This window comes from Carcharodon carcharias, chromosome 20 (genome assembly GCF_017639515.1).
Source record: "Carcharodon carcharias isolate sCarCar2 chromosome 20, sCarCar2.pri, whole genome shotgun sequence".
Classification (NCBI taxonomy): domain Eukaryota; kingdom Metazoa; phylum Chordata; class Chondrichthyes; order Lamniformes; family Lamnidae; genus Carcharodon; species Carcharodon carcharias.
Window position 1 is genome coordinate 115,607,632 of NC_054486.1, and position 24,116 is coordinate 115,631,747.

General features: G+C 50.4%; 1 protein-coding gene across 3 annotated transcripts in view; it reads left to right on the forward strand.

Annotated features, from left to right (window-relative positions):
* Window positions 1–19,139, forward strand: part of esrrb (estrogen-related receptor beta) — a 184,922-nt gene extending 165,783 nt beyond the window's left edge. For all 3 annotated transcript variants that reach the window (XM_041214593.1, XM_041214591.1, XM_041214592.1), the window contains one exon: window positions 18,895–19,139. In XM_041214593.1, coding sequence (XP_041070527.1) covers window positions 18,895–19,139 — 245 coding nt within the window. The remainder of the gene's footprint in view (window positions 1–18,894) is intronic.
* Window positions 19,140–24,116: the final 4,977 nt, after the last annotated feature.

Sequence of the window (24,116 nt, forward strand, 5' to 3'; positions counted from 1 at the left end):
CAGTAAACCTAGTCTAGTAAACCTTCTCTGAACTGCTTCCAACATATTTACATCCTTCTTAAATAAGGAGACCAGTATTGTACACAATGCTCCAGATGTAGTCTCACCAGTGCCCTGTATAACTCCCTACTTTGTATTCAATTCCCTTCACAATAAATGATAACATTCTATTAGCCTCCCTAATTACCTGCTGTACCTGCAAACTAACCTTTTGTGAGTTATGCACTAGGACACCCAGATCCCTCTGCATCTCACAGCTCTGCATTCTCTCACCATTTAGATCATAAGCTTCTTTTTTATTCTTCCTGCCAAAATGGACAATTTCACATTTTCCTATGTTATTCTCCATTTGCCAGATCTTTGCCCATTCATTTAATCTATCTATGTCCCTTTGTAGCCTCTTCACATCTCACTATCCTACCTATCTTTTTATCATCAGAAAATTTAGCTACCATTCCTTTGGTCCCTTCATTCAAGTCATTTATATAAATTATAAAAAATTGAGGCTCCAGCACTGATCCCTGTGGCACACCACTCGCCAGATCCTACCGACAGAAAAAGACCCATTTATGCCAACTCTCTGCTTCCTGTTAGCTAGCCAATCTTCTATCCATACCAACATGTTACCCCCTACACCATGAGCCTTTATTTTCTGCAATAACCTTTGATGTAGCTCTTTACTAAATGACTTCTGCAAATCTGAGTACAGTACATCCTCTGGTTCCCCTTTATTCACAGCACCTGTGACCCCTTCAAAGAACTCCAGTAAATTGGTTAAACATGATTTCCCTTTCACCAAACCATGTTGACTCTGCCTGATTGCCTTGGATTTTTCTAAGTGCCGCTATAACATCTTTAATAATAGGTTCTAACGTTTTCCCAATGACAGATGTTAAGCTAACTGGCCTGTAGTTTCCTGCTTTCTGTTTCCCTCCTTTTTTGAATAAAGGAGTTATATTTGATATTTTCCAATCTAATGGAACTTTCCCTGAATCTAGGGAGCTTCAGAAAATTAAAACCAGTGCATCAACAATCTCACCAGCCCCTCTTTGAGACCCAAGGATGAAGTTCATCAGGACCCAGGGATTTTTTAGCCCGCACTCCAACAATTTACTCAGTCCCGGTTCCCTACTGCCTACAACTTCCCAGATCGTGACTCTCCGTATCCCTCAGCCCCACCCTCTCCATATCCCTCAACCCCACCCTCTCCATATCCCTCAGCCCCACCCTCCCCATATCCCTCAACCCCAACCTCCCCATATCCCACACCCCCACCCTCCCCATATCCCTCAGCCCCACCCTCCCCATATCCCTCAGCCCCACCCTCCCCATATCCCTCACCCCCACCCTCCCCATATCCATCAGCCCCACCCTCCCCATATCCCTCAGCCCCACCCTCTCCGTATCCCCCAGCCCCACCCTCTCTGTATCCCTCAGTCCCACCCTCTCCGTATCCCCCAGCCCCACCCTCTCTGTATCCCTCAGTCCCACCCTCTCCGTATCCCTCAGCCCCACCCTCTCTGTATCCCTCAGTCCCACCCTCTCCGTATCCCCCAGCCCCACCCTCTCTGTATCCCTCAGTCCCACCCTCTCCATATCCCTCAGCCCCACCCTCCCCATATCCCTCAGCCCCACCCTCTCCATATCCCCCAGCCCCACCCTCTCCATATCACTCAGTCCCACCCTCTCCATATCCCTCAGTCCCACCCTCTCCATATCCCTCAGCCCCACCCTCCCCATATCCCTCAGCCCCACCCTCTCCGTATCCCCCAGCCCCACCCTCTCTGTATCCCTCAGTCCCACCCTCCCCATATCCCTCAGCCCCACCCTCCCCATATCCCTCAGCCCCACCCTCTCCATATCCCTCAACCCCACCCTCTCCATATCCCTCAGCCCCACCCTACCCATATCCCTCACCCCCACCCTCCCCATATCCCACACCCCCACCCTACCCATATCCCTCAGCCCCACCCTCCCCATATCCCTCAGCCCCACCCTCTCCGTATCCCCCAGCCCCACCCTCTCTGTATCCCTCAGTCCCACCCTCTCCGTATCCCCCAGCCCCACCCTCTCTGTATCCCTCAGTCCCACCCTCTCCGTATCCCCCAGCCCCACCCTCTCTGTATCCCTCAGTCCCACCCTCTCCATATCCCCCAGCCCCACCCTCTCTGTATCCCTCAGTCCCACCCTCTCCGTATCCCCCAGCCCCACCCTCTCTGTATCCCTCAGTCCCACCCTCTCCGTATCCCTCAGCCCCACCCTCTCTGTATCCCTCAGTCCCACCCTCTCCATATCCCTCAGTCCCACCCTCTCCATATCCCTCAGCCCCACCCTCCCCATATCCCTCAGCCCCACCCTCCCCATATCCCTCAGCCCCACCCTCTCCGTATCCCCCAGCCCCACCCTCCCCATATCCCTCAGCCCCACCCTCTCCGTATCCCTCAGTCCCACCCTCTCCGTATCCCTCAGCCCCACCCTCTCCGTATCCCTCAGTCCCACCCTCTCCGTATCCCCCAGCCCCACCCTCTCTGTATCCCTCAGTCCCACCCTCTCCATATCCCCCAGCCCCACCCTCCCCATATCCCTCAGCCCCACCCTCTCCGTATCCCCCAGCCCCACCCTCTCCGTATCCCCCAGCCCCACCCTCTCCGTATCCCCCAGCCCCACCCTCTCTGTATCCCTCAGTCCCACCCTCTCTGTATCCCTCAGTCCCACCCTCTCCGTATCCCCCAGTCCAACCCTCTCCATATCCCTCAGTCCCACCCTCTCCATATCCCTCAGCCCCACCCTCCCCATATCCCTCAGCCCCACCCTCTCCGTATCCCCCAGCCCCACCCTCTCTGTATCCCTCAGTCCCACCCTCCCCATATCCCTCAGCCCCACCCTCCCCATATCCCTCAGCCCCACCCTCTCCATATCCCTCAACCCCACCCTCTCCATATCCCTCAGCCCCACCCTCCCCTTATCCCTCACCCCCACCCTCCCCATATCCCACACCCCCACCCTACCCATATCCCTCAGCCCCACCCTCCCCATATCCCTCAGCCCCACCCTCCCCATAACCCCCAGCCCCACCCTCTCTGTATCCCTCAGTCCCAGCTTCTCCCCTGACCGGCTGTGTACTTCCTGATTGTCTGGCTGAACTTTACCCTCTCATTGGTGTCACCAGCTGATTGTTGCCCCCTCTGTTTTCTGTCTCTTCCTGATGTGGTGTCCTTTGCCAGTTAACTATTGGGTGAGGGTGGAGTTAGTTCTGCACCCTGAGAATGTCAGATAGGGTCATGGCCCTGACTGAGACCTGCCTCCTGCTGTCATGTCCATTGGTTAGTGTTCACTCGCTCTGTACAACATTGAGGATTGAAGCTACTGATTAAGCTTTGCTTTTGTACAGAGGGTAAGCAAGTGAGAGACAGAGACACTGAGGGACTCTCTGTACAATCACCCGCTTGGGAGAGTTCAGTCTGTCGCCTGTTAACAATTCTTCCATTGATTTTGTAATGAACAGTTTACTATCCTGGCTGATGGAGCCCTTGATGTATCGGTAATTGTTTCCTTAAACTCCTTGCAGTGTGAATCCAGCTGTGAAACCTCCGTCTAGCCTCTGTGTGGGAGGCAGAGTGAGGAAGTCATACCTGGACTCAGGATAATGCTGTGCAGGAGATGCCGATCTCGTTCCCTCTTGCTAATGCTCCCCGGCATTGAAACTGGGCAGTTAGCAACCAAAGGGAAGAGGTTGCTATGGAGATGGGGCTATTCCTGTGTACACCATGATAGTGAAGGCCCCCTGTTAAAACAATTGCCCCAGGATCTTTAAGAGGGGTCTGCACTGTGGTACCAATCTTTACCAGATTGTTAGCAGGAGGAAGGACATTCAGCCCATCCCTCTATAAAGACCCAAATGTCCTCACAATTGTACTATGTAATTGTGTCTCTCTATAACAATTCCTTTATATCCATCTATACTGTCCCCCAATATCCTCAATATAACCCCCTCACATCTCTATACTTTCTCCTCATAAACCTCTATACAGTCCCCTCGTACAGTGCTACACAGTCCCTCATCTCCTCTTGGATGTGATATAATAGTTTAAAAGTTTGGTGTGAGTAAAAGATTACAAATGATCCTACAACAATAAAGGGTAAGCAAGAGTGAGGAAATTAGGGAAATTAATATCAGCAGAGAAAAAGGGATGAGAGAAATATAACGGCCTAAGATCTGACCGATCACTAAGACTGATGGTCTCAGGTTATTCTGAAAGGGAGAGCTGCAGGGATAGTGGATGTGCTGGTTATGATTTTCCAAAATTCCTTAGATTCGGGACGGTCCCATTAGATTGGAAGTTGGCAAATGTTGCGCCATTTTTCAAGAAAGGAGGGAGAGAGGGAGAGAGAGAGAGAGAGAGAGAGAGAGAACGGTGAACAAAAGGCCCGGTCAGCCTGACATCGGTCACCAGGAACACGCAGGAATCTATTGGCAGAATCGGGAGAGTGGGGGTGGGGGGGCCGCTCGCTGACGGGCGAGTGGGGGTGGGGATGGGGGCCGCTCACTGACGGGCGAGTGGGGGTGGGGGCGTGGTGATGTCGGGCGTGTGGATGTACAGGCCCCGAGTTGGCCTATTCCCCCCTCCCCGCACAGGGAATGCTCAGCACTTGCGGGTGTCCGTCACGCAGGGCGGGCCTTAATTGGACCGCCCACTTAAAATGGCGGCACCGAGCCGATGGTGGGCGGTGATTGGCTGCGTGCACGCCTGCACCCGCTACTGCCCAAACCCCCCTCCCCACCCCCACCCCCACTGGGGAGGAAATTCTCCCCTCTCTATTATTAAGGACAATGCACTTGGAAAGTGACAGGGCAGAATTTGCCGTCCCTGTCACACTGGGGTTGGGGTTGGAAAGTGCGGCGACCCAGTCAAAAGGCCGTTGATTACAGCGGGACCATAAAATCCCACCCATAGGACAGTGAGAGAGAGTTAACATGGGGCAGGAGTTTGCCCTTGTCGGTGGGCTGGCAGGGGGTGGGCAGGAGCAGCTGGGAAGCTGACCACCACCCACGATCGAGGCCAGAAGGTGAATGAAAGCCCACCCAGTGTGAACCGGGAGGGGGGAGGAGAGTGAGCCTGCCGAGCAGGAACTCGGCCCCATGCACGTGAGCGAGTGCTTCCTAATCCCCCCGAGGCACGGAGCGGCCTCACAGAGATGAAGAGTTTTCCAAAAAATTAATAAAGACATGAAAAATGTTAGAAACCGTGTCCCATCATGCGACTCTGTCACATGGGGCAGGGACTTGTTATCAATTAAATTTAAAAAGTTTTATTTTTATTTGCTATTGGAAACCTCATCCATGGGCAGGATGAGGGTTCCTAAAGAGTGTAAATGTCACCTGGCCTTTCCACCCGCCCGGAAGGTCGTCTTTTAATAAACTTGTTAATGGCTTTAATTGGCCTTTTAATTGTTGGCAGGCACAGTGCCAACTCCAGCGCCTGCTCGCTGAACAAAATATCGTGTTGATGTTGGGACACGGGTCAAATTACACCCGTGGAGGTAAAAATTTTGCCCATGGTTTTATGAAATGGAAATCATCTTTCACAAATTTATCAGAGTTTGTTGAGGATGTAACTAGTAAGGTAGATAAAGGGGAGCCAGTAGATGTGATATACCTGGGCCTGAATTTCACACTTGGTGTGAATACCAAATCGTATAATCCGGTTCTGGGCGAGCTCGTGTTTCCAATGTGATTTCACACAGGGCAGTCCTGTCGTAGCTTTGGGGTTGTTTGAGGACACGTCTTTTACGAGTAGCTGTTGAGCATCCCAGCTGGGAGGCAAGTTTGGTGGGACCTCACCCCCCCCCACCCCCTCCCCCCTCCAGGTTCTCCGCTGGGTGCCTGGGAATCCTTGTGGAGGAGGTCAGTGCCAGGAGAGACGTCCCCATCGCCAGGGATGGCAAGAGGACACCACTGCACTTGACCAAGCAAGCGTGAACAGCTGGACTCCCACCTCTGCCTCCGGCTTCAAACTGAACTCAAAACCGCTGCTCCTTTAGTTTTTCTGTGGGCTGAACTTACCCATGTCGGGTGGGCTAGGCAGGAGTGGGTTGCGGGCAGGCACGGAGCCGATCGCCACCCACGATTGGTTGCGCGCCGCCATTTTACCTGGCCGGGCCGATTAAGGCCCCCCCCCCCCCCCCCCCCCCCCCAGCGTAATATGCGTTCCGTAGCACTCAGTGTTACCTGTGTGGGCGGGGGAGGGGGAGGGGGAGGGGGGAGAGTTGGGGCCTGCGCTCTTTCGTGTATGTGTGTGTGTAAGAGTGCTTCCATCTCCCTGAGACACAGAGCTGCCTCGGGGGAGGTTAAGAAGACAATAAAAGGTTTTTAAAATTCAGGTTAAAAAATTATTTCAAGGTGTCACATGAACTGGGACATCACAGAATCACATGATTGTCAACTTCACCAAACTTCTTTACTCATTTTATGAAATCTTCAGGATACCCCATCCCGCCCGTGGATGAGGTTTCCTGGAAAACACGAAGGTCGCTTGGGCTCTTCGCCTGCCGCTGACCTTCAGGCTGGAAGGGCAGCTTTGTTAATGACATTAATTCATTTCTTAATGGCCTGAGTAGGCCCTTGACCATTCGGTGGGCGCCCAGCCGTCTCCGACACACCCACCGAACTCAATATGGAAATGATGCGCGATGATGTCAGGATGCACGTCCAATGTCATCTTGCATCATTTTACGCGTCAGTGTGTCAGACCCCGCCCCCAAACGCCAACAGTAATATTCTGGCCTGTGTGTGTCTGTGGGAGGGAGGACCTGCCTCTCTGGACCCCTGTTACTAGGCAACAGCCCAGTTTCTCTACTCTGGTTTATTTAATTCAACTGCAACAGCCATAAACCTCTCATTAGAAATGCAGGCACTTTTTAAAGTGAAACTTAAACTCAATTTGACATTTCCTTAACACACAGATACAGAAATACAAATCAAACTTACTCATTAAAGCTATAACTCATTTCTAACACCCACAAATACCAATATAACTTATGTAAACTCTCTCTATTTCCTAACACAGCCCTGTTGGAAGCTTTCTTTACAATGACCTTGCATCTGCCTCACACAAACTTAACATCACAAACCTCTAACAATAGCTTATTACATACTCTACAAATAACTTTTCCATTTAGTTTCACAGCTACCCATTATATTGTACAATTAAAAAAACGTTATTAAACAAAGTCAATAAATGTAATAAGATTAGCAGAATTTGCACATCATTAGTATTATCATAACTCAACCCTTATGTTTCTTTTTCCTCTGGTTCCCGGTCTCTAATTCAGCAGTGAATGTTTCATTTAAGTCCACAGCCCAATTGTCCTTTTCATTAGCTGTAGGCGTAACTCCATCTTCAAACTCATTTTCTGAACTCAAATGTGGTGAATTCTCGTTTTGAATTAACAAAGTCAAAATGGTACTTTTGTGTATTAACATCTCATTTCTTCTCTGGATAAAATCTCTTTTCGCCATTTCAAGGATGATGTTCAGATGCTTTCTCTGTTCACATAAAAGGGTTCCATACTCCAGTTTGGTTTGATCTTTAAAGTTTTTATGATACTATTGTTCCTCCAGATCCCATTCCAAATGGAACTTTTCCACTTCTTTTTGAGCAATGTCAATCATATTCTCCCTGGGGAGTTTCATAGCTTGTTCCAGCCCTTCAGTTCTTATATATCCTGCCTCTGCTTTCCAGGTTTTGGATGGTCTCTTGCAAACTGTCCACTTGCCTGGATTCCGGCTGCTGTATTGTGACATTAACACCAGCAAGCACTTGTAACTCAGTGTCTCTGCTCATTGACTCCCCAAGACCATTTTGTGCTCTCCGTCGTTTTTGTTGGTGATTCTTGATTTCCAATTCTGCAGGCGCATTAGTTGTTTTCACGTTGTCCATTACTGAAGTTGATTTATCAGTAATTTTACTTGCATCAGTTCTTTGCTCAACTAGACCACAATCAGCAAAGAATTTTTATTCACAGCAACAACTGTGGAACTGTGACAGTCCATATGACACTCCTCCCCCTTCATCTTCTCCAGTTTGCATTGAACTTCGAGAATCTCATTACTCTGTTCAAGACAAAGTTCCAACAGTTCATTAGTTTTGGTTTTTAATTACACATTCAACCAATTGTTCTCATTTACCAACAATCCCTTTTCCTGATCAAGACATTTTCCACGATATTTCACAGCAGCTACTGCTGCTTGAAGCTCATCAAGTTTTAACTGAAGACAGATCTTTGTTAAATTTGCTTCTATAAGTTTATCATTCAGATATTTCAGGTCCTCAGTCAAATGTTCTACTTTCTGTGACTGATTCTCAATTGATCTCATCAATTCTCTCCTTTAATTAGTAAACTCCTCTTTCATACATGAAAGTTGATTTTCTACATTAATCTGGTTTTCCTTCAATTGCTTTGTCATATCACAGAATCATAACAGCACAGAAGGAGGCCGTTCAGCCCATCACGTCTGCACCAGCTCTCCAAATGAGCATTATGACCTAGTGCCATTGCCCTGCCTTTACCCTGTAACCCTGCACATTGTTTCTATTCAAATAATCATCTAATACCCTCTTGAATACCTCAATTGAACCTGCCTCCACCACACTTCCAGGCAGCACATTCCAGACCTGAACCACTCGTTGTGAAAAAGATGTTTCTCACATCATGTTTGCTTCTTTTGCAAATCACTTTCAATCTGTGCCCTCTCGTTCTTGATCCTTTTATGAGTGGGAACAGCTTCTCCCTATCTACTCTGTCCAACCCCCTCATGATTTTGAAAATCTCTATCAAATCTCCTCTCAGCCTCCTCTCCAATGAGAACAGTCCCAACCTCTCCAATCTATCCTCATAGCTGAAGTTTCTCATCCCTGGAACCATTCTTGTAAACCTCTTCGGCACTCTCTCCAATGTGTTCACATCCTTCCTATAATGTGGTGCCCAGAACTGTAAACAATACTCCAGCTGAGGTCTAACGAGGATCTTATATAAATTCAACATAACCTCCCTGCTCTTGTACTCTATGCCGCTATAAATAAAGCCCAGGATACTACATACTTTAATAACTGCTCTCTCCACCTGTCCTGCCACCTTCAATGATCTATGCACATATACACCCAGGTCTTTCGGTTCTTGTACCCGCTTCAAAATTTCCCCCCTTATTTTTTATTGTCTGTCCATGTTCTTCCTACCAAAATGCATCACCTCACACTTCTCCACATTGAACTTCATCTGCCACCTATCTGCCCACTCCACCAACTTGTCTATGTCTGCTTGAAGTTCCACACCCTCCTCCTCGCAGCTCACAACACTCCCAAACTTCGTATCATCTGCAAACTTTGAAATTGTCCCCTGCACAGCAAGATCTAGATCATTAATATATATCAGGAAAAGCAAGGGTCCCAATACCGACCCCTGGGGAATTCCACTACAAACCTTCCTCCAGCCTGAAAAATATCCATTGACCATTACTCTCTGCTTCCTATTTTTCAGCCAATTTTGTATCCATGTTGCTACTGTCCCTTTTATTCCATGAGCAATAACTTTTCTCACAAGTCTGTTGTGTGGCACCGTGTCAAATGCCCTTTGAAATTCCATGTACACCACATCGACAGCATTACCCTCATCGACTTTTCTGTTACCTCTTCAAAACACTCCAGCAAGTTAGTTAAACACGATTTCCCCTTTAGAAATCCATGCTGGCTCTTCCTTATCAACCCATGTTTTTCCATGTGATGACTAATTCTATCCCAAATAATTGTTTCTAGAATCTTGCCCACCACTGAAGTTAAACTGACTGGTATGTAATTGCTGGGCTTATCCTTACAACCTTTTTTGAACAAGGGTGAAATGTTTACAATTCTCCAGTCCTCTGGCACCACCCCTGAGTCTAGGGAAGACTGAAAGATTATGGCCAGCGCCCCTGCAATTTCTACTCTCACTTCCTTCAATATCCTTGGATGCATCTCATCCGGTCCCAGTGCCTTGTCAACTTTAAGTACCGACCGTTGGAACCTATTTAAGTCTATTCAACACTTCCTCTTTATCAATGTTGAACCCTTCTGGTGATAGTTTCTTTGTCTGTCACCATGACCTGGGCAGCATCTACCTCCTTGGTAAAGCATTTGCAAGAAGTGTTTCATTTTTGGCCACAGTAATTTTCTGAAGTTGGTTAAGGTCAACATGATCAACCACCTGCTGCAATAGCGTCATTACCCACATTACTGTCTCCGCTGGCCAAATCATTACCCAGAATAAAATCTACCTCTTCAATAGGTGATCTAGGAATAATTCCCACCGTAACAATTCCATTCACAAAGTGACTTTGTAGGTTAACTTTACACAAAGAAACAGGTTTATAAATTCTATTTACATCCCTTATTAAAACTTTTTCCATCCTAAAACTGCCTGGAACACAAATTGTATCAATAGCCACCATCAATGACTGATCTGCCCCTGTATCTCTCAAAATGTTAATCTGTACTTATTTTGACGGGGAGTAAGGGAACACTTCTCCCTTCGAGGCAAAACATCCAGACCCTCTCCCTCAGTCTGACTTCGTTCACCAGTAATCAAAAAAGAATTCTCTGGGCTATCGTGAGCCATATCCCCTTTCCTGTATGTTCTGAGGAAAGAGATTTCGTCTGTACCACACCAACAGTTCAACAACCATTTCCTTTTCTGATGCAACCTTTCCTGAGGACTCCTTTAGCATTCCTACTACTGCAATAGCTTTACCATTTAATTTCCAGCAATCTGCCCTAACATGCCCCCCTTGTTATAATGAAAACATTTAAGCTTTTGAATCTCACTTCCACCCTCAGCACTTTCCTTTCTGGTCTGAGGATAAATTTCCTGGGAATTCCCAACTGTCCCTTCTCTTCCCTGGCTACTTGCCTTCCTTTCACTTCCCATCTAAAGGGAGGAGATGGTGTAGTGGTATTATCACTAGGCTAATAATCCAGAAACCCCAGGGTAATCCTCTGGGGACCTAGGTTCAAATCACACTGCAGATTGAATTCAATAAGAATCTGGAGTTAAAAGTCTAATGATGACCATGAAACCATTGTCAATTGTTGTAAAAAACTAATGGTTCACTAATGTCCTTTAGGGAAGGAAATCTACTGCCTACATGTGACTCCTGACCCACAGCAATGTGGTTAACTCTTAAATGCCTTTGAACAAGGCAATTAGGGATGGGTAATAAATGCTGGCCCAGCCAGCGATGCCCACATCCCATGAATGAATGTTTAAAAAATTCCTTCTCTCTCGGGTTTGTGGGGATGAAAGGAACCAATTCATAATTGTCTGCTGCCTCTCCAGCTGTTTTAACCCTCTGGCCTTCAACATGGGTTCTAATTACAGGAGAAAGTGAACCTTTAAATTCTTCCAAGAGAATTATTTCTCTAAGAGCTTCATATGTCATCTCTACTTTTAATGTCCTTATCCAGCGGTCAAAATTACTTTGCCTTACCCTCTCAAATTCAACATAGGTCTATCCAGGCTGTTCCCTTACACTCTGAAAATTCTGTCTTTATGCCTCAGGGACTAACTCATATGCACCCAGAATAGTTTTTCTCACTGCATCATTCTCCACAGACACCGCTTCCGAAAATGAAGCATAAAACTCATGAGCTCTACCTGACAACTAACTCTATAAAAGTAATGTCCAGATTTCTTTCAGCTACTTCATTTGCTTAGCCATCATTTGAAGTGAAATAAGGAATGCCTCGATATCCTTTTCCTCAAACTTTGGGAGGGCTTGTACAAACTTAAACATTTCCCCACTGGCCTTTGGGTTGGAGGTTTTTTCATCATCAGAACTGAGATCGTTTTTTTAACTTCCAGCCTGCTGGTAATTCCCCTTCTCCTTCCTTCTCCCTTCCCTGAAATTCCAGTTCCAGCTTCCTTTCTCTGGCCTGCCTTTCCACTTGCTCCTCTTTTACCTCTCATTCTTTTTCCTTTGCCTTTAGTCTTATCAATTCCAATTCTCTTTCTCTTTCTTCTCTTTCTCCTGTATAGTCAAGTTCCTTCACTTGCAACTGGATCTTAGCTAGTTGCAGACCTTAAGCTGTCTCTTTGGATCTTCAGACCTCTTGTAAGCTGTTCTCACTTTAAATCTGTTTTCTGCAGCTTTTGTTTCTTTAAATCTGAAGCTTGGCACCTTTCTCTCTGCTCCTCACTCTTAACTTCATTAACAAGGTTCCTGTCCTTCCTTGGACTAGAAGGTCTGCTTGGGACTCTCCCTTGTTTCTGTCTCAATCTTTTGGCCTTGGGACCTTTTGGTTCTTTTGGGAAATGTGCTTTCACTCTGCAGTTCCTTCTCCCAGTGTCCGGTCTCTCTGGAGTCCTGGCTTCAAACTGAACTCAAAACTGCTTTTTTTTCAGTTTTTCTGTGTGTGTCTGTGGGAGGGATCTGTGTCTCTGGATCCCTGTTGCTAGTCAACAGCCCAGTTTCTCCACTCTTGTTTGTATAACTTAGCTGCAACAGTCATAAAACTCTCATTAGAAATGCAGGCACTTTTTAAAGTGAAACTAAAACTCAATTTGACATTTTCTTAACACACAGATACAGAAATACAAATCAAACTTAAACATTAAAGCTAAAACTCATTCCTAACACCCACAAATACAAATATAACTTATTTAAACTATCTATATTTCCTAACAGTGGACATAAATGGAGCTTTTAGAAGTTAGCAGGCAGTGAATAGTGGAGTGCCACAAGGATCAGTGTTGGGGCCTCAGCTATTTACAATCTATATTCATGCCTTAGACAAAGAGATGGAGAGTAATATCTGAGTTTGCTGATGATACCAAGCGAAGTGGGAAGGTAAGCTTTGGGGAGGAAACAGAGAGGCTGCAAAGAGATATAGACAGGTTAGGTGTGTGGGCAACAAGATGACAGATGGAGTATAATGTGGGGAAGTGTAAGTTATTCACTTTGATTGTAAGAATAGGAAAGCAGAATATTTTTTTAAAAGGTGTGAAATTTGTAAATGTTGATGTTCAAATGGACTTGGGTGTGCTCATACAAGGAATGCAGAAAGTTAGCATGCAGCTGCAACAAGCAATTAGGAAGGCAAATGGCAAGTTGGCCTTTATTGCAAGGAGATTGGAGGACAAGAATAAAGAAGTCTGTTACAATTGTACAGGGAACTGGTGCTGGAATACAGTGTGCAGTTTTGGTCTCCACTTTTAAGGAAGGATATACTTGTGTTGGGGGCAGTACAGTGAAGGGTCACTAGATTGGTCCCTGGGATGAGGGGGTTGTCCTATGATGAGAGGCTGAGTAAACTGGGTTTATATTCTCTGGAGTTTAGAAGAATGAGAGGCGATCTCATTGAAACCTACAAATTCTGAAGGGGTTTGACAGGGGAGATACTGAGAGATTGTTTCCCCCGGGCTGGGGAATCTCAAACACGGGGGCACAGTCTCAGGATAAGGGGCCTGGTCATTTAGGACTGAGATGAGGAGAAATTACTTCACTCAAAGGGCTGAGAATCTTTGGAATTCTCTACCCCAGAGGGTTGTGGATGCTGCATTGTTGAATATATTTAAGGCTAAGATAGGCTGATATCTGGTCTCAAAGGATATGGGGAGTGGACGGGACAGTGGAGTTGAAGTAGAAGATCAGCCAGGATCGGATTGAATGGTGGAGCAGGCTCTGAGGCTGAATAGTCTCCTCCTGCTCCATTCTCATGGGGCAGTTACATACAGACATACAAACTAGTTCACATTGAGAGATACAGTAAAGGGTGGGAAGATCAAGGGTGAGCAGTGAGAGTAGTGGAAGAGAGAGAGAGGGGTGAGGAAAGAAAAGAGATTCAGGTGAGTGGGGAAGAGGAAAGGAAGTGAGTGAGGGATCTAATTGAGGAGTAGGAGGGGTGGGTGAGGAGGGCAGGGGTAAAATGGGGGAAGGGTGCAGGGTGATTGCCGGTCACAGATTTAAGATGGAGCTGGGGTGCTCAAATTTATAGTGGCAGGGCAGGTTGGTGTACCTGAGAGCAGTGTACTGTCCCAGGCTGGTGTACCTGTGACCAGTATACTGCCCCAGGCTGGTGTACCTGTGACCAGTGTACTGCCCCAGGCTGGTGTACCTGTGAGCAGTGTACTGCCCCAGTCTGGTGTACCTGTGAGCAGTGTACTGTCCCAGGCTGGTGTACCTGTGAGCAGTGTACTGTCCTAGGCTGGTGTACCAGAGACCAGTGTACTGCCCCAGGCTGGTGTACCTGAGAGCAGTGTACTATCCTAGGCTGGTGTACCTGAGAGCAGTGTACTGTCCCAGGCTGGTGTACCTGTGAGCAGTGTACTGCCCCAGGCTGGTGTACCTGTGAGCAGTGTACTGTCCTAGGCTGGTGTACCTGTGACCAGTGTACTGTCCCAGGCTGGTGTACCAGAGAGCAGTGTACTGTCCCAGGCTGGTGTACCTGTGAGCAGTGTACTGTCCTAGGCTGGTGTACCTGTGACCAGTGTACTGTCCCAGGCTGGTGTACCAGAGAGCAGTGTACTGTCCCAGGCTGGTGTACCTGTGAGCAGTGTACTGTCCTAGGCTGGTGTACCTGAGAGCAGTGTACTGTCCCAGGCTGGTGTACCAGTGAGCAGTGTACTGTCCCAGGCTGGTGTACCTGTGAGCAGTGTACTGTCCTAGGCTGGTGTACCTGAGAGCAGTGTACTGTCCCAGGCTGGTGTACCTGTGAGCAGTGTACTGTCCTAGGCTGGTGTACCTGTGACCAGTGTACTGTCCCAGGCTGGTGTACCAGAGAGCAGTGTACTGCCCCAGGCTGGTGTACCTGTGAGCAGTGTACTGTCCCAGGCTGGTGTACCTGTGACCAGTGTACTGTCCCAGACTGGTGTACCAGAGAGCAGTGTACTGTCCCAGGCTGGTGTACCAGAGAGCAGTGTACTGTCCCAGGCTGGTGTACCTGAGAGCAGTGTACTGTCCCAGGCTGGTGTACCAGAGAGCAGTGTACTGTCCCAGGCTGGTGTACCTGTGACCAGTGTACTGTCCTAGGCTGGTGTACCAGACAGCAGTGTACTGTCCCAGGCTGGTGTACCTGTGAGCAGTGTACTGTCCCAGGCTGGTGTACCTGTGACCAGTGTACTGTCCCAGGCTGGTGTACCAGAGAGCAGTGTACTGTCCCAGGCTGGTGTACCTGTGACCAGTGTACTGTCCCAGGCTGGTGTACCTGTGACCAGTGTACTGTCCCAGGCTGGTGTACCAGAGAGCAGTGTACTGTCCCAGGCTGGTGTACCAGAGAGCAGTGTACTGTCCCAGGCTGGTGTACCTGTGACCAGTGTACTGTCCTAGGCTGGTGTACCTGAGAGCAGTGTACTGTCCCAGGCTGGTGTACCTGAGAGCAGTGTACTGCCCCAGGCTGGTGTACCTGAGAGCAGTGTACTAACAAAGGCTGGTGTACCTGAAAGCAGTGTACTGTCTTAGGCTGGTGTACCTGAGAGCAGTGTACTGCCCCAGGCTGGTGTACCTGAGAGCAGTGTACTAACAAAGGCTGGTGTACCTGAAAGCAGTGTACTGTCTTAGGCTGGTGTACCTGTGAGCAGCGTACTGTCCTAGGCTGGTGTACCTGAGAGCAGTGTACTGCCCCAGGCTGGTGTGCCTGAGAGCAGTGTACTGTCCTAGGCTGGTGTATATGGGATCAGTGTACTGTTCTATGCTGGTGTACCTGTGAGCAGTCTACTACCCCATGTTGGAGTACCTGTGAGTAATGTACTGCCCCAGGTTGGTGTACCTGAGAGCAGTGTACTGCCCCAGGTTGGTGTACCTGTGAGCAGTGTACTACCCCAGGCTGGTGTACCTGTGATCAGTGTACTGTCCCAGGCTGGTGTACCTGAGAGCAATGTACTGCCCCAGGCTGGTGTACCTGAGAGCAGTGTACTATCCTAGGCTTGTGTATCTGAGAGCAGTGTACTATCCTAGGCTGGTGTCTCTGAGAGCAATGAACTGTCCTAGGCTGGTCTACCTGAGAGCAGTGTACTGTTCTAGGCTGGTGTACCTGAGAGCAGTGTACTGCCCAAGGCTTGTGTACCTGAGAGCAGTGTACTGTCCTAGGCTGGTGTACCTGAGAGCAGTGTACTATCCTAGGCTGGTGTTCCTGAGAGCGGTGTACTGTCCAAGGCTGGTGTACCTGAGAGCAGTGTACTGTCCTAGGCTGGTGTAGCTGAGAGCAGTGTACTATCCTAGACTGGTGTACCTGAGAGCGGTGTACTGTCCAAGGCTGGTGTACCTGAGAGCAGTGTACAACCACAGGCTGGTGTACCTGAAAACAGTGTACTGTCCCAGGCTGATGTACCTGAGAGCAGTGTACTGCCCCAGAATGGTGTACTTGAGAGCAGTGTACTGTCCTAGGCTGGTGTACCTGAGAGCAGTGTACTGCCCAAGGCTGGTGTACCTGAGAGCAGTGTACAACTACAGGCTGGTATACCTGAGAGCAGTGTACAGTCCCAGGCTGGTGTACCTGAGTGCAGTGTACAGACCCAGGCTGGTGTACCTGAGAGCAGTGTACTTCCCCAGAATGGTGTACTTGAGAGCAGTGTACTGTCCTAGGCTGGTGTACCTGAGAGCAGTGTACTAACCCAGGCTGGTGTACCTGAAAGCACTGTACTGTCCTAGGCTGGTATACCTGAGAGCAGTGTACTGTCCTAGGCTGGTGTACCTGAGAGCAGTGTACTGTCCTAGGCTGGTGTACCTGAGAGCGGTGTACTGTCCTAGGCTGGTGTCCCTGTGAGCAGTGTGCTTTCTTAGGCTGGTGTACCAGTGAGCAGTGTACTGTCCCAGGCTGGTGTACCTGAAAGCAGTGTACTAACCCAGGCTGGTGTACCTGAAAGCAGTGTACTGTCATAGGCTGGTGTACCTGAGAGCAGTGTACTGTCCCAGGCTGGTGTACCAGAGAGCAGTGTACTAACCCAGGCTGGTGTACCTGAGGGCAGTGTACTGCCCTTGGCTGGTGTACCTGAGAGCAGTGTACTGACCCAGACTGGTGTTACTGTGAGCAGTGTACTGCCCCAGGTTGGTGTAACTGTGAGCAGTGCACTGTCCCAGGCTGGTGTACCTGTGAGCAGTGTACTGCCCTAGGCTGGTGTACCTGAGAGCAGTGTACTGACCCAGACTGGTGTACCTGAGAGCAGTGTACTGTCCTAGGCTGGTGTACCTATGAACAGTGTACTGCCCCAGGCTGGTGTACCTGTGAGCAATGTACTATCCTAGGCTGGTGTACCTGAGAGCAGTGTACTATCCTAGGCTGGTGTACCTGAGAGCAGTGTACTGTCCTAGGCTGGTGTACCTGAGAGCAGTGTACTGTCCCAGGCTGGTGTACCTGAGAGCAGTGTACTGTCCCAGGCTGGTATACCTGAAAGCAGTGTACGACCACAGGCTGGTGTACCTGAGAGCAATGTACTGCCCCAGGCTGGTGTACCTGAGAGCAGTGTACTGCCCCAGGCTGGTATATCTGAGAGCAGTGTACAGACCCAGACTGGTGTACCTGAGAGCAGTGTACTGTCCTAGGCTGGTGTACCTGAGAGCAATGTACTACCCCAGGCTGGTGTACCTGTGAGCAGTGTACTGCCCCAGGTTGGTGTACCTGTGAGCAGTGTACTGCCCCAGGTTGGTGTACCTGTGAGCAGTGTACTGCCCAGACTGGTGTACCTGAGAGCAGTGTACTGTCCTTGACTCGCGTACCTGTGAGCAGCGTACTGCCCTAGTCTGGTGTACCTGAGAGCAGTGTACTGCCCAGACTGGTGTACCTGAGAGCAGTGTACTGTCCTAGGCTGGTGTACCTGAGAGCAGTGTACTGTCCCAGGCTGGTATACCTGAAAGCAGTGTACGACCACAGGCTGGTGTACCTGAGAGCAATGTACTGCCCCAGGCTGGTGTACCTGAGAGCAGTGTACTGCCCCAGGCTGGTATATCTGAGAGCAGTGTACAGACCCAGACTGGTGTACCTGAGAGCAGTGTACTGTCCTAGGCTGGTGTACCTGAGAGCAATGTACTACCCCAGGCTGGTGTACCTGTGAGCAGTGTACTGCCCCAGGTTGGTGTACCTGTGAGCAGTGTACTGCCCCAGGTTGGTGTACCTGTGAGCAGTGTACTGCCCAGACTGGTGTACCTGAGAGCAGTGTACTGTCCTTGACTCGCGTACCTGTGAGCAGCGTACTGCCCTAGTCTGGTGTACCTGAGAGCAGTGTACTGCCCAGACTGGTGTACCTGAGAGCAGTGTACTGTCCTAGGCTGGTGTACCTGTGAGCAGTGTACTGTCCCAGACTGGTGTATCTGAGAGCAGTATACTGTCCCAGGCTGGTGTATCTGAGAGCAGTGTACTGTCCTAGGCTGGTATATCTGAGAGCAGTGTACTGTCCTATGCTGTTGTATCTGACAGCAGTGTACTGTCCTAGGCTGGTATATCTGAGAGCAGTGTACTGTCCTATGCTGTTGTATCTGAGAGCAGTGTACTGTCCTAGGCTGGTATATGTGAGAGCAGTGTACTGTCCTATGCTGTTGTATCTGAGAGCAGTGTACTGTCCTAGGCTGGTATATCTGAGAGCAGTGTACTGTCCTAGGCTTGTTTATCTGAGAGCAGTGTACTGTCCCAGGCTGGTGTACCTGGTGTACTCACTGCAGGATCTGCCCCACAGTTACAAACCAATATTGGGAAGGCGCTTGAAACTCGTGCTAGTCACCCCCATCTTTTTCGGTTGTGTGTGAGGTGGGTTTTGCGAATGTGGGGGTGGGGAAGCTGGGGTAGGGAAGGTGGGGGTTTGAATGGGGTAATGGGTGGGCAGAGAATACCCCGAGTGATGTGTTTCTCTCTAACTGGTGGTGTGTGTTTCGGGCAGATTCGATGCATATCGAGGATGTGGGCAGTTTGCAACGCCTGCAGGATATTCTCCATGAGGCCCTCCAGGATTATGAAGCCAGTCAACACCAGGAGGACCCCCAGCGGGCTGGTAAACTCCTGATGAGCCTCCCCCTCCTCAGGCAGACGGCCAGCAAGGCCGTTCAACACTTCTACAGCATCAAACTGGAAGGAAAGGTTCCTATGCACAAACTCTTCCTTGAAATGTTGGAGGCTAAAGTCTGACACTCTGACCTGCGGAGATAAACTAAAGTAAAATTCAAATGTCCTCTTCACTTATTTAACATGAAATCAATTAATCACTGGCCATGATCGATCATTTCTAAAAACCTATCTATGAATAGATATAAACTAGAGACTGGGATTGTGGTGTTCTGTGAATCTACATTCCGGAATCTTCACTCAGGACCAAGTTCACATTCAGTCCGACGCCAGCTGTGTAGACTGCCCTTTCCAGACTGTGACCAGACAGAGGGGTTCCGCTCCTGTGCTGCCAAACAGAGGGTCCTGTTCACCTCAGCCCCCAGACCATCGGAGGCTACAGGAAGGGTTGTGGAACTCAGAGAGTTGATGTGGCAGGAGCAACAAGTGAAATTCCTGAGACTGGATTGTGTAACTAGAGACTGATTGTCTTTTCTTTGATTAATAATACGGAAACATTGAAATTGTCACCAAATCTGAATCCCAGCAACGAATGGAAAACTTTAAGCAAAGCAAAGGGAATGTCGGTGGGTCGTGTGTATACCTCCCAGTCCACTGCCCAGGACGCAGTCTGTACTGGGGGAGAGGTGGGCAGCAAAGTGACACCTCACTCTGTGCAGGACCAGCCTGGAGTGAGCCCTGAGGGACTCCCCAAAGTGTCACCACACCCAACCCACACTGGAGCTGGTGCTTCAGAAAGATTAACACCGAGTCAGTGGGCAGCTAACCTGCTGACACATTCCACCCAGTCAATCTTCAAACTCACCTCCCACTGAAATTCAAGGTAAAGAGAACAGGAAAGATTCGTGACGGGATACAGAGGAGGGACATTGAACAGACTGGAGAGTGAGACATATTGGTGATCTGCAATGGAGGAGTTAGTTCGAACTGAGGTGAGGGGGCGAGGACACAGACACAGGGACTGGGATAATCCACCTCTCGAGGTTGGGGAGCAGAGGGGTGGAGGCATGTGGAGAACGGGGTCTGGAGGGAGAGGGAGGGACTGAGCAGCAGCAGGGACCAGGGTGTGGAGGAGGGGCTTTGACTGGAGGTTGGGGGTTGGGGGGGGTGGGTTTGGGGGGAGGGGAGAGAGATGGGGAGTGGGAGATAATGTGAGTGAAGGTGCGGTGAGATTCGGTGACTGTGGATGGGATTGGCCAGGAGAGTATTACTATCTGGATTAATGGTCAGGTGAAGGGAGAAGGTGAAGCTGGAGGGATTGGGAGTGAAGGTGAAGGTGGAGGGATTGGGAGTGAAGGTGAAGGTGGAGGGATTGGGAGTGAAGGTGAGGGTGGAGGGATTGGGAGTGAAGGTGAAGGTGGAGGGATTGGGAGTGAAGGTGAAGGTGGAGGGATTGGGAGTGAAGGTGAGGGTGGAGGGATTGGGAGTGAAGGTGAAGGTGGAGGGATTGGGAGTGAAGGTGAGGCTAGAGGGTTTGGGAGTGAAGGTGAGGCTGGAGGGATTGGGAGTGAAGGTGAGGCTGGAGGGATTGGGAGTGAAGGTGAGGGTGGAGGGATTGGGAGTGAAGGTGAAGGTGGAGGGATTGGGAGTGAAGGTGAAGGTGGAGGGATTGGGAGTGAAGGTGAGGCTGGAGGGATTGGGAGTGAAGGTGAAGGTGGAGGGATTGGGAATGAAGGTGAAGGTGGAGGGTTTGGGAGTGAAGGTGAGGCTGGAGGGATTGGGAGTGAAGGTGAAGGTGGAGGGATTGGGAGTGAAGGTGAAGGTGGAGGGATTGGGAATGAAGGTGAAGGTGGAGGGATTGGGAGTGAAGTTGAGGGTGGAGGGATTGGGAGTGAAGGTGAGGGTGGAGGGTTTGGGAGTGAAGGTGAGGCTGGAGGGTTTGGGAGTGAAGGTGAGGCTGGAGGGATTGGGAGTGAAGGTGAGGCTGGAGGGTTTGGGAGTGAAGGTGAGGCTGGAGGGTTTGGGAGTGAAGGTGAGGCTAGAGGGTTTGGGAGTGAAGGTGAGGCTGGAGGGATTGGGAGTGAAGGTGAGGCTGGAGGGTTTGGGAGTGAAGGTGAGGCTGGAGGGTTTGGGAGTGAAGGTGAGGCTGGAGGGTTTGGGAGTGAAGGTGAGGCTGGAGGGTTTGGAAGTGAAGGTGAGGCTGGAGGGATTGGGAGTGAAGTTGAGGCTGGAGGGTTTGGGAGTGAAGGTGAGGGTGGAGGGATTGGGAGTGAAGGTGAGGCTGGAGGGATTGGGAGTGAAGGTGAGGGTGGAGGGATTGGGAGTGAAGGTGAAGGTGGAGGGATTGGGAGTGAAGGTGAGGCTGGAGGGTTTGGGAGTAAAGGTGAGGCTAGAGGGTTTGGGAGTGAAGGTGAGGCTGGAGGGTTTGGGAGTGAAGGTGAGGCTGGAGGGTTTGGGAGTGAAGGTGAGGCTGGAGGGATTGGGAGTGAAGGTAAGGGTCGAGGGTTTGGGAGTGAAGGTGAGGGTGGAGGGTTTGGGAGTGAAGGTGAGGCTGGAGGGATTGGGAGTGAAGGTAAGGGTCGAGGGTTTGGGAGTGAAGGTGAGGCTGGAGGGATTGGGAGTGAAGGTGAGGCTAGAGGGTTTGGGAGTGAAGGTGAGGGTGGAAGGATTGGGAGTGAAGGTGAGGCTGGAGGGTTTGGAAGTGAAGGTGAGGGTGGAGGGATTGGGAGTGAAGGTGAGGCTGGAGGGTTTGGGAGTGAAGGTGAGGCTAGAGGGTTTTGGAGTGAAGGTGAGGCTGGAGGGTTTGGGAGTGAAGGTGAGGCTAGAGGGTTTGGGAGTGAAGGTGAGGCTGGAGGGTTTGGGAGTGAAGGTGAGGCTGGAGGGTTTGGGAGTGAAGGTGAGGCTAGAGGGTTTGGGAGTGAAGGTGAGGCTGGAGGCTTTGGGAGTGAAGGTGAGGGTGGAGGGTTTGGGAGTGAAGGTGAGGCTGGAGGGTTTGGGAGTGAAGGTGAGGCTAGAGGGTTTGGGAGTGAAGGTGAGGCTGGAGGGTTTGGGAGTGAAGGTGAGGCTAGAGGGTTTGGGAGTGAAGGTGAGGCTGGAGGGTTTGGGAGTGAAGGTGAGGCTAGAGGGTTTGGGAGTGAAGGTGAGGCTGGAGGGTTTGGGAGTGAAGGTGAGGCTAGAGGGTTTGGGAGTGAAGGTGAGGCTGGAGGGTTTGGGAGTGAAGGTGAGGCTGGAGGGATTGGGAGTGAAGGTAAGGGTCGAGGGTTTGGGAGTGAAGGTGAGGGTGGAGGGATTGGGAGTGAAGGTGAGGGTGGAGGGTTTGGGAGTGAAGGTGAGGCTAGAGGGTTTGGGAGTGAAGGTGAGGGTGGAGGGTTTGGGAGTGAACGTGAGGCTGGAGGGTTTGGGAGTGAAGGTAAGGGTCGAGGGTTTGGGAGTGAAGGTGAGGGTGGAGGGATTGGGAGTGAAGGTGAGGCTGGAGGGTTTGGGAGTGAAGGTGAGGCTGGAGGGATTGGGAGTGAAGGTGAGGCTGGAGGGTTTGGGAGTGAAGCTGAGGGTGGAGGGATTGGGAGTGAAGGTGAGGCTGGAGGGTTTGGGAGTGAAGGTGAGGGTGGAGGGATTGGGAGTGAAGGTGAGGCTGGAGGGTTTGGGAGTGAAGGTGAGGCTAGAGGGTTTGGGAGTGAAGCTGAGGGTGGAGGGATTGGGAGTGAAGGTGAAGGTGGAGGGATTGGGAGTGAAGGTGAAGGTGGAGGGATTGGGAATGAAGGTGAAGGTGGAGGGATTGGGAGTGAAGGTGAGGCTGGAGGGTTTGGGAGTGAAGGTGAGGCTGGAGGGATTGGGAGTGAAGGTGAGGCTGGAGGGATTGAGAGTGAAGGTGAGGCTGGAGGGTTTGGGAGTGAAGGTGAGGCTGGAGGGTTTGGGAGTGAAGATGAGGCTGGAGGGTTTGGGAGTGAAGGTGAGGGTGGAGGGATTGGGAATGAAGGTGAGGGTGGAGGGATTGGGAGTGAAGGTGAAGCTGGAGGGTTTGGAAGTGAAGGTGAGGCTGGAGGGATTGGGAGTGAAGTTGAGGCTGGAGGGATTGGGAGTGAAGTTGAGGGTGGAGGGATTGGGAGTGAAGGTGAGGCTGGCGGGATTGGGAGTGAAGGTGAGGGTGGAGGCATTGGGAGTGAAGGTGAGGGTGGAGGGTTTGGGAGTGAGGTTGAGGCTAGAGGGTTTGGGAGTGAAGATGAGGCTGGAGGGTTTGGGAGTGAAGGTGAGGGTCGAGGGTTTGGGAGTGAAGGTGAGGGTGGAGGGTTTGGGAGTGAAGGTGAGGCTGGAGGCTTTGGGAGTGAAGGTGAGGGTGGAGGGATTGGGAGTGAAGGTGAGGGTGGAGGGTTTGGGAGTGAAGGTGAGGCTGGAGGATTTGGGAGTGAAGGTGAGGGTGGAGGGATTGGGAGTGAAGGTGAGGGTGGAGGGTTTGGGAGTGAGGTTTAGGCTAGAGGGTTTGGGAGTGAAATTGAGGGTGGAGGGATTGGGAGTGAAGTTGAGGCTGGAGGGATTGGGAGTGAAGGTGAGGGTGGAGGGTTTGGGAGTGAGGTTTAGGCTAGAGGGTTTGGGAGTAAAGGTGAGGCTGGAGGGTTTGGGAGTGAAGGTGAGGCTGGAGGGTTTGGGAGTGAAGGTGAGGCTGGAGGATTTGGGAGTGAAAGTGAGGGTGGAGGGTTTGGGAGTGAAGGTGAGGCTGGTGGGTTTGGGAGTGAAGATGAGGGTGGAGGGATTGGGAGTGAAGGTGAGGGTGGAGGGTTTGGGAGTGAGGTTTAGGCTAGAGGGTTTGGGAGTGAAGATGAGGCTGGAGGGTTTGGGAGTGAAGGTGAGGCTAGAGGGTTTGGGAGTGAAGGTGAGGGTGGAGGGTTTGGGAGTGATGGTGAGCCTGGAGGGTTTGGGAGTGAAGGTGAGGCTAGAGTGTTTGGGAGTGAAGGTGAGGCTGGAGGGATTGGGAGTGAAGGTGAGGCTGGAGGGTTTGGGAGTGAAGGTGAGGCTGGAGGGTTTGGGAGTGAAGGTGAGGCTGGAGGGTTTGGGAGTGAAGGTGAGGGTGGAGGGTTTGGGAGTGAAGGTGAGGCTGGAGGGATT